General features: G+C 41.1%; 1 protein-coding gene across 2 annotated transcripts in view; it reads right to left on the reverse strand.

Moving 5' to 3' along the window:
- The window catches only part of POLA1 (DNA polymerase alpha 1, catalytic subunit), a 192,996-nt gene extending 182,587 nt beyond the window's left edge, over positions 1-10,409 (reverse strand). Inside the window, exons 1-10 of one of the 2 annotated variants that reach the window (XM_048933783.1) lie at positions 10,368-10,409; positions 8,915-9,039; positions 7,720-7,816; positions 7,154-7,234; positions 6,314-6,429; positions 6,008-6,070; positions 4,466-4,564; positions 2,483-2,681; positions 2,075-2,243; positions 1,005-1,183 (exon numbers count right to left, since the gene is read on the reverse strand). In XM_048933783.1, coding sequence (XP_048789740.1) covers positions 1,005-1,183; positions 2,075-2,243; positions 2,483-2,681; positions 4,466-4,564; positions 6,008-6,070; positions 6,314-6,429; positions 7,154-7,234; positions 7,720-7,816; positions 8,915-9,037 — 1,126 coding nt within the window. In that variant the 5' untranslated portion in view covers positions 9,038-9,039; positions 10,368-10,409. The other variant, XM_048933782.1, reaches the window with a different exon arrangement.
- Positions 10,410-10,888: the final 479 nt, after the last annotated feature.

The following is a 10,888-nucleotide window of genomic DNA, read 5'->3' on the forward strand; positions in this document are numbered from 1 at the left end:
AAGACAAAAAAAGGAAAAGAACAATAGCGAGGCCTTTAAAAGGAGTAATTTTACATTAGAGCCATTGATTTCATCAAGATATCTATGATTATTACCACTCCCATCACTAAGCTGTTCAATGCAGTACAGTCTCACATTTAAGTCTGGCATCCCCACTTACAGCAAAAGGTGCAACAGAGAAACATAGATTGACTCAGCTTGCAGCATCGACCCCAAAAAACCTTCAAGATATGGAAGAACCCTCTGGTAAATCTGCTCTAAGCACATATTAGAGAAATAGAGTGTTAATCTTTAAAGAGAAGGACAGACAGAAAGTGCTGAGAACAGATGTGAACACAACTTCTTTTGTCAAGGCTGATGGTCAGAGAGCTGAAGTTTTGAAGGTTTGAGAGCCAGGATTCACACTTCAGATGCACAAAAATCATTAGGATTCTAATATAGAGATAATATTCAAGAATTACACAGTTTGAACAAGAAGATCTAGATAGCATTTGTATCTTTCAGGCCACCTTCCGCCCTTTCTTAACAAATCTTCTTGCATAAAATCATACAACTATTACAGGACTCCCAATAACCCACCAGAATCATAGAATGGCTTGGGTTGAAAAGGACCTCAAAGGTCTCTTGGTTTCAACCCCTCTGCCATGGGCAAGGTCGTCAACCACGAGACCAGGCTGCCAGAATCTTAAAAAGCATTTCCAGAGAATGTGAATGCTCAACTGTTGCACCACTAAGTAAGAAGTGAACAGTTCCAGCTTATTCCTAGAGCATGCATAAATGTTAAGAATATTGATAGGCCGCCAACATCAAGAAGAGCCTTTGCATCACCTTCCTTTGTCAAGTCATACTGCTCTGCACTAAAGAGGAGGTGGCAGAGGAACAAAAGAGATTACTGCACAAGCTACAGATATAAAGGGTACCTAGACACAACTTAAGCAGTACAAAATTCCAGTTGCACAAAAAAGAATGAGAATGGCATTTTCTGCCTTCAGGTGAATAGTTACCTGGCTGACTGTACTGATCTTCATAAGCATCCAGCCAATAAAATCTTAAGACTTGATCATCATTTTCCCCATGCACAAGTGGAAGGAGATTGGGGTCCAGCTGAACATCTGTCGCCACCAGATCAGCTTCATCCTCATCTACTTTGTCCCAACATGAGATATCTGGGAGAGAATAACTTCTGCAGGTTTTGCAGAAGAAATACAACAAGAAATAAAATCATCTTTTCCATTGTTTCTCCTTTTTTCACTCCTACCTACACTCCTATTCACACCTTTTGTTACTTTTCTCACTACCAAGAAACATGCAAGTTACATTTCTTCAGACTACTTCTGAAGAGAAGGATGGAGGAAGAGAGAAATCCACATGTAAGCATGGCTCTCGTTACACAACACATAAGCTTTAGAAGCCACATGCCTGCTCCAGCTCCAGCTTTGGCCACTCAAGCCTTCACATAACTAAATCTATACAACTGTACAAGTTGCTCGTGGGAACAACAAATTATTTCAGCAAAACTACCTTTGAGTCATTCAATGTTTCAGCCTACAAGAATTTTATAATTTAAAGTTATGGGAATACAGGAGTCAAGATTTTTCCCCAAACAATCAAGAAAAAACAGTAAAAACACTTCTATTTCCAAGATGCAGCTGATGAACGTGATTAATTACTTCCAGCTACAATACTTTCAACAACAACTGATCTTAGAAAATTCCCTGGGTTGCTTAGCATAAGAATCTTCAGCAGTTCCTCATTTTTGCTCGTTGGGATCAAAGTGTGTTCACACCCAAATGAAGTCACCCCACCATACTGAAATACATTGTTACGCTGTTACGTGCCAAATCCCAAAAGAATTCAGTATTTCTTAATGAAATAAGCAGCCATCAGCACGTTCAATATGATCGTTTTTAAGGTCATGATATAAACAAAAACTCACATTGGATCATCGCTACTCTGTCTGTACCACAAACAAACTACAGGCAAAGGCAAATACAAAGACAAATCTAAGGCTTGTAGATACTGAAAAGGCTACTTGCTAGAAGGAGTTAAAAAGAATAAAAAGAGAGATTCTTACAAGACAGATGTCTCTTTCTTCACAGATTCCAGCTGCTCTCTCTCTTTCTTTTCAACTTCCTTGTCTCTTTTTGATGTTTCAGCTGTCTCAGGTACAGTTCCCATCAGCTCTGCTTCCATAGGTTCATCAAAGTCCTCATCATTAAAATCCATCATTCCCTGATCATCATCTGCAAGTGTTGCACATAGAACTAAAGGTTTCAATCATTAAAATGACAGGGCAGACTACACCTGTGCATGCAGATTGCAAACCATATACTTGAATGCTAACACACAATACTAATCTACAAACTCAACATCACAGTTAAGCTATCTTAACATCTAACTAGAGCAAACTATGAAGAGTTTTAACACTAATACGATGTATTTAATGAGTTTCCAGAGTTTGGTTTTGATTTCTTTTCAATACCTTCAATAGCTTTTTCTTCTTTTGTCTTTACTATTCTCCCATTTTCTGTAGCTTTTTGCACAAACTTGATATCCTCATCCTCTTCAGAGGCTGTGACAGACTTTGCTGTGTAATTTGGATGTTTAGGAAGAAATGAAGCTGGAGGAAGAGCTTCTTTCCTGAGTTGAACAGGAGCTTTCTTTGATACAGGGGTGATTACCTGAAAGACATTTTAGACATGAGTTAAAAATTTTTCTTTTAAAAGTGTGGAAAAAAAAAAAATATCCAGTGCTTGCTATTTGCAGCAGTAGTAACCAGGGCTACAGGGAAAGCTCCACAGATTCTGCAGCATGACAGCTAAAACTCCTCAAGATTAAGCTTTTACAACAGAAGTGATGCTAGAGAATTAAAGTGTGCCTTCTTTAGTTTTAAAAAAAACAGTTTGCAATAGGCCATAGTTGACATTTAGTTATTTTCACTGTTTTCCCACATAGTATGACCCCATTCCTAAATTAATACTTCTATCTGTGCCAACTGAGTATGTGACAATACACGTCAGGCAGAGACAGGGCCTGGAACAACTAGGGAAGGCCAGTGCATTAGTCTCCATCTGCTTGGATCAGCAATGAGTTCAAGCTTTCTAAAGGACTCCATGGGACCAGACAGCAATGCCCCATGTCAGAAAGAGCAAGGGAGACAAACATACTGCATTCCAACATTGCCTGCAAGCCTGAACTCCAAGATGGTATGCACAGAGCTTATATCTCAGACAGGGTGTAACTACTAAGCAGCTACAGAACCTCCTCTAATAGATGTTTATTAGATGGTCTTCACTATGACCAACAACAGATTTATGTATCTGCTGGCCTTTAAACTGCAACAAGAGCCCAAACCTGTTGTTTACAGATGCAGAATTTAGAGTTGCACACAAGTATTTCTAGGGTTTTCATCTCAGTTCAGCCGCTTTAGTTGTGGTCACCAGAATTCAGCTCATCTTTGAACAGAAGCAAACATTATCTAATACACCCCTACTAACAATTTCTTCTGCTACCTCAGCCAGATGAATTTATTCCTTCTTCCGCTCCTGCCTTCTGCCGTCAAAAGCCACTGCTGTCTTGTTCTTTCATGGTCATTTATTTTCTAAGGCTGTACTCTTCATTTATTTCTCCATCCAAGTTTCCAGCTCCTCCTCCTAGGAGGAAGCTATCACAGTAACCGCCTCTCATTTCCTACAGACATGCCTTCTCTTTTGCACTACATAGACACAGATCTCCTTTCTTACTGTATCTCCCACTTTCTAAGTTACTCCCACACTCCACCACAACAGCTGAAGTGCCAGTGGTGACTATTTTTAAGAACTGATTTCAGTATAATATTAAGTTTTCACATTGTATGTTAATGGCAAATCAGATTTATCTACTCTACTCTGCTCTCTAGACTCCTAGCAAGCATCTCACTGTATCTCCAGCTATAAAGTCCTTCCCATTTAGCAGAACCCTTACCACAACAGCAGCCTTCCATCCACACAGAAGCCTATTACTCCTCTCATTCTCAATTCTCCACTAAGTTCAACTTCTACCCATAGAAGTTTTGTTTTCCAGCTGTGCAGAAGAAGAGTCTCCTATGCTTTTCCATGACACTGGCACTTTCTACTGCTTCCTTTATTTCCCATCACCTTCTTTTTGCTGCAAGGTTTTTTCTACTCTTAGGGAAAAGAGACAGAAGCTCACCTTCACACGATGCACCTTACAGAAACAATTTCATCTGTCAGCTGTAACAGCTACACACACTGTGGCTCTAAGGATATAAAGAGCATTACTCTTACTATATACTAACACGGAAGGAAAAGAAGAAAGATGTCCTATTACAGAGTAACATGGCTTAGGAAGCTAATGAAAAAAGTTATTTCTAGAAGCAGAAATAAAAGACGACAGCATTCAAATTAACCAAAACACAGATTAACAGTTAGTGATGAGAACTTTTTTTAGAAAGCCTTTACTTCACCTTAGGAGCTTGAGATTGTACAGAGAAAGGATTCAGTGGCATTCCAGCAGATCTTTTCCTTTTCAGCACTAAAACTGGTGGTGGACTTAGCTGAACGCTCTGAATATTGAAAGAGACAGAGACACAATGGAGAGGGATTGTTTAGTGGTTTCTTTTGCCTTGGTTCTTAACGTATTCCAACAGTAAGAAAGAAGGCCACTGAGATTTCTCATTCAGCAAGCAAAGAAACTTCCAGATACACAACTCAGCTATGTAAAAAGAAAAAATTATCTGAGCAATCAGCCCATGAAGAAAGACACATTTTTTTGGTAAATTTTGAGAGAAATATTGTCGTAAGTAATTAAAACAGCTTTCAAATAGTGGGCATTTCAAAAGCCTACCACACCTTCAACGTACAAGTATCAGAATAACTGGTGGGATGTTCTTCATTTCTGCTAGAACAGTAGTACTGAGCACACGTGCTTTAAAGGCAGAAAGGGTTTCTAAGCACTGTCAAACTAGAGTGAAAAACAAATTTTAACGTATTTGTAAGTACAGTTATTTTGTACTCATCTTTACCAACAGATAATAACAAAATAAAACGTTGGAAAATAATCAAAGACAAAACAATAGCTAGCTATTACTTAAATAGAACCTATAGTGTAATTATCAGCATTATTTCCTCTATTTAATGCACTGCAAAATTTGACAGCATTAGAATGCATTTCATTAATGATTTGAGGGTTTTGACAGCCTAAGATACTGCAACTCTCAACCACAAAGACCACAAAACTAGGAGAACAACTTTATACTGGAATCATAGAATGGCTCAGTTTGGAAAGGACCCCAAGGACCACCAAGTTCCAACCCCCTTTGCTCTTCACTGATAGAATACATTTTAATTCACTCTCTCCACAACAGCAATTTCACATGCTTACATGTAAGCAATTCTTCAGCTCTAAGAAATCCATCTAAAATCCATCACTGAAAACTAAGTGATGATCAGGAATGGCTTCATTAGAAAGAGTCCAACCTTGGCTGCTGTAACAGCTATCCTGCACTCACAGTTCAGAGAAAGTAACCATCAGGTTCACCACACAAAGGAGGTGGCAGGCAGTTCAGACTGCTGAGTCCCAGAACAAGCCTTCCTCATCTCCTCTGATGCACTCAAACACACCCGATGGATACCCCACAGAGTGACAGAGCATGCTGATACACACGTTAGCACACGCTGTCCAGATGCACACAAGTTCTGTTTCACTCCAAGCTGACTGAAACCTAGAAAGCTGCACTAGCACAGGTTCCAGGTCACACACTATAAGCTGTCCCTAACCAGGAGATACTAGCTTTGGCTTAACAACTCAATAGCCATGCGATTTCTGTGTGGTACAGAAAACATGCAGACAGATTGCAAACATAATGAAATATATCAAGCAGATGTGTAGTTGCAGGTATCAATCCTAGATGACCTGATTTGGGGAAGAATTTTATTTTCTTTGCAAGTTCCACAGCAAGAAAAATAAATGGATGACGGTATCTCAGAGATTTTACCTATATACTTACTTCAGCATTTAGATCTTGAAGAATATCCCCCAGTAAATCATCCTTTGACAGGTCCACAGTTTTCTGCAAGACAACAGTTTAACCAAACAGTTTTTAGCTATTCATTTGAACCCAATCGGGAGATTAGCACCAAACAGCTAAAGGATTTCCATAAAACACAGGCACAACTTCAGAAAAGCACTACACATAAGAATCCTGTGAGCAGCTCGACACAGGAAACTGAAATAAAACCTCACTTTATCCCACCCCCACTAAAACAACAAAAAGTTAAAAAAAAACTTTAAACTTCACCATGCAGTAACTTACATCCGTGTTTTTCTTCCCAGCACTGGCAATAAACATAGATTTAATTGTGTTTGGCTTTGATACCACAGATTTTTTCACATTCTTTTTATCAGTTGTAGAAGCTTTGCCACTTTTTCCTACAGAAAAAGATAAAATCAGTTATTTCTAGTTTAAAAGTTAAAAGTTTAGGGGTCCACTTAGAGGCAAGAATAGACAGATGAGGTAATCACTTTGTCCACCTTTACACTGTTGCCTGAAATGAAGCCTAATGCTCCTTTGTCTGCTGCCAGTTTTCTAATGGTTGCCATGCACAAAAAAGTATGCAAAATCCTATCAAAATCCTCTCTCTGCTAGTCACATCAGGGATGATCTTTGCATACGAGTCCATAATACAGAAAAAGGACCAAGATTCTTTATATGGAATCTGCACAGAAGTAAGAAGTACCTAGGAGCTTGGTACTAGGCCTGGATTCTCAACAGCAGCCTCCACTGCGATCATAAAAGATGGCAAAACCATTTGATCCCAGATCCATAAACACACGGAAGAATTTTAGTGGTAAGAGAAACCACGCATCCCTCACACGTTGGCTCTGGAAGCCAAAAACATTCCCCAGATGTGTTTGCTGTAGATTTGAATATACATCCCATAGAAGACTGAGCACTAAAGTAGTTAGAAGTGATTTGACATCAGGTTGTGGACCCCTCCCTTCTGCATCACAGAGACTGAAAAAAATGTAAGTTTACAGCCATGGAACTACACTGCATGCCTTTGGCCATACTCACCATATTCTGACACCAAGAAGTTGCCCATCTGAGAAGCAGCTGAAAACTTTCTTTCTACAGTGGTTTAGTTCATCCTACCTTTCTTACTGGAAGCAAGAGCATCATCGTCCAGATCTTCATCAAAGATTTCCCGTCCATCTTCCACATAACCAATCCCATCTGTACAAAACCCAAATGTTAAATATCTGCAGTTCAAATTCTCTCTTGTGATATTTCTAAATATCTTCATAATCCAAAGCATGACATAAACTTTTATTTCCTTTAATGTAGAGCAAGTGATACAAATGCAAACATTAAAATCTATAGCACTGTCAGCTGCACCTTCTATTAGACAAAATGTATTATTACTTAATTAGAAATTACCAATGACAGTACTTCTTTTTGAAGTTACATGGCTGACAATTGGAAATAAAGTTTCAAAAGCAATTATTGGTGGAAAAATACATTCACTATCTTAATACAGCACTACGAGAACAATGCAAGACTCATTTCCATATTAAAGTTCATCCTTTTTTTTTTTTGATCTGCTAAAACGTTTCTAAGAATGCACTGATCTGTAACTTACCTCAAAACAGAGGCACTATGAAATCCAGCTGGTTATAATACTATAATTGAAATAATTCTCCAAATGAACCTTAACTTACCATCATCAACAATCCAGTCATCATCCTGACGTTCTCTGACTATCTTGGAGTATTGTTCTTCATCTATTTCATCATAAACACCAGTGAACTCCTCAACCTACATTTAAAGCACATTGATGATTACTTATTCATACAGGTCATCAATGAAAACACAAAAGTTCTCGGGAACTGCAAGTGCTCCTGGACAGATGCAATGTTTTCATTTTGTAAGCAAAGGTATTCATTCAATTTTTCTTTTTTTCTTTTTTTTCTTTTTTTTTTTTTTTTCTTTTTTTTGGCAGTGACAGAAGAACTGTTACCAATTTTTTAAATTATCACGTTATACCAAATTTCCTGAAAAACCAGTGGAGATTTCATTTGAACCTAATATATTTCACACCACAAAGAAATAAAATAATAAATGAATCCTAACAAATAAAAGCTGTGATGCTCTGCTTTACTCTCAGGCACCAAGATGAGCTCGGTAAAAAGGAAGGTGAATTGCTATGAAGAATAATGCTGAAGATGCTCTTCTGTGCCTAAGAGTGAATTTGCATCTTAATGATCGATGCATTTCAGATTTCTTCAGACTTATCCACCTCAATGTGCAAGCCACTTTCTGATAACACTACAATTAATTGGATGGTCTTGATGTCACACTGCCAAATTTCAGTTATATCAGTTGAATACTTAAATTTTTGTATTCTTTGTGGAAACAGAGTATCAGTATTCATGGACTAACAGAATTAATTTGATTTGGAAGGGGACTATAAAGGTCATCTGGTCCAACTCCTCTGCAACGAACAGGGACACCCACAATACATTACATTCTATACAATCCATATTAATGGATTTTAGTCATGTAAAGCTTTGAAATTTGAAGAGAAGATCACTTGAAGTTTTTAAAAATAAAACAAAACCTATTCCTATCATAACATTAACTAATTTATATTTAAAGGTTGTTCCTTCTTTGCTCTCTGCGAGATAAGCAAAGATGCTGCATATTTGATTTGCAATTATTAAAGTTTGGTTTTGAAAACAATAAAAGCAATATGAAAGACAGTTATATTCCCAAATATACACATCATCAGAAATAGTAAGCTAAAGCTGAATGGCGCATTTTGCTTCTCATAATTTTGGGAAATGCACAAAGGGTGGTTAAGCATTTCAGCTCACATTAACTTTTTATTAAAGACAAAAGAGAGGGAATTTTCACCTCATATTTTAATTTTTCCCCAGCTTTGGCCTTTTTCAGACGTTCCAGTGCTTCTTGCTGACCTCTTCTTGACTTCCTCTCACGCCTAGAGCGTGATGCTGCAAAACTCCCAGACTCAGGCATCGCTGAAAATAATTAAAACAAGAGAAGAAATTTTAGTAATGAGCTGCTGTTATCTCTGGTATTTAGTATTCAGCGATGCATTACGAGATGGCTGTAGGTACTCAGGTAGTTACTAAGCAAAATCATACAATCATTAAGGCTGGAGAAGACCTCTAAAACTATAAAGTCCAACTGTCAGCCCACCACATCACACCCACTAAGCACATCCCCCAGTGCCACATCCATTCCTTGAACACCTCCAGGGATGGTGACTGCACCACCTCCCTGGGCAGCCTGTGCCACTGCATTACCACTCTTTCTGAGATTAAATTCTTCCCAATATCCAACTTGCAGCCATTCCCTCTCATGCTATCACTGTTACCTGGGAGAAGAGACCAACCCCCACCTCACCACAACCTTCCTTCAGGCTGCTGTAGAGAGCAATAAGGTCTCTTCTGAGACTCCTCTTCTACAGACTGAACAATTCCAGCTCCCTCAGACGCACCCACAGGACTTGTGCTCCAGACCCCTCACAGCCTCACTGCCCTTCTCCAAACACACTCCAGGGCCTCAACGTCTCAATCAAAAGAAAGATCCCGACTGTCCCGCGCTTGGCTAAAGGCACAACGTCACGGACAGCTGTTGAGAAGCAGTTCTGGCATTAGGGAACACACGGCCTCACACGCACACACACAGAGCAAGCAGGTTCCATCCCAGCCGATGTTCAGCAGGATGGGGAGAAATAACACAGAAACTGCCTCGTTTCCAAAGCACCCCTCAAATCTCATCAGCTTCCATCTGAAAAGGACCCCCGCCCCATTTCCCCGGGCACTTCCAGTTCCTTATATTTTGCACGTCTCCATGACAACTAGGGAACAGACAGGCAGCGAAGGGGCCCATACTGCTGCAAAGCAGCAATATTCCTTATGTGAATCCACAGCGCTTAGGAGCGCAGCTCCACTGAGGCAGAACCGCGCTCTGCCCACACCTGACGGCTGCCTCCCGCTTCTTTCGCACCCTCACCCACGACCAGCGACCCTCACGAGGCGATTCCCTCCTTCTGAGAACCCCCGCCCCGAAGTCCCTTCCTCCCGCCGGGCTCGGATAGCCCGACAGACCCGCTCGCCCCGCCCAGCGTTGCAAGTGGGAGCTCTCGGCCGCGCGTTCCACAGCCCAGCCCAGCCGCCCTCACGGCCCTCACCGTTCTCAGCCATGGCGCCCGCGCGCCCTCAGCGCGCGCCAAAGGCGAAAGTGGCGCGAGACGGGAGTCCCGCGAGCCGCCGCCAGGGCGGCAGCCAATCAGGAGCGGCGGCGGCTCCTCTCGTCCCCCTTCCCGCACGCACGCACGCACCTCCCACCCCGCCGCCCCTGATGGTGAGGGCGGGTCTTGCGCTGCTGCCCGGGGCTGGGGCTGCGCGGACCGGAAGGGCGGGATGGGGCGCAGCGGCTTCCGGTGCGAGACTGTATGAGCGCCGGCTGCGTTAATGGCGGAGCTGCAGGAGCGGCTGAGGTGACTGAAACTTTGACTCCTTTTCTCTGAAATGGCGTAGGACTGCCTGTGGCCTTATTTACAAAGCCTGGGAAACTAATGGGCTTTGTTACTTCTTTCCACTTGGATGTTTTTCAGACGTCGTTGTTGGCCGGTCACTACCCGGTGATCTTTCCACCTTTATTTGCAGGATTTACTCGAGGAGCATTTGCTGCCTTTGAAAACACACGGGCATTGACTTCGGAGTTAGGCTGTATGGCCTGTAAGAGCGGCAAATGGTACCAGCTCTAACTTACCTACCCACCTCTTGCTATAGTACTGTCTGTTACTGCTGTACTTTAATGGAACCGTAAAACCTACTATAGCAGCAGCATCAGAAGTGC

This window comes from Lagopus muta, chromosome 1 (genome assembly GCF_023343835.1).
Source record: "Lagopus muta isolate bLagMut1 chromosome 1, bLagMut1 primary, whole genome shotgun sequence".
NCBI lineage: Eukaryota > Metazoa > Chordata > Aves > Galliformes > Phasianidae > Lagopus > Lagopus muta.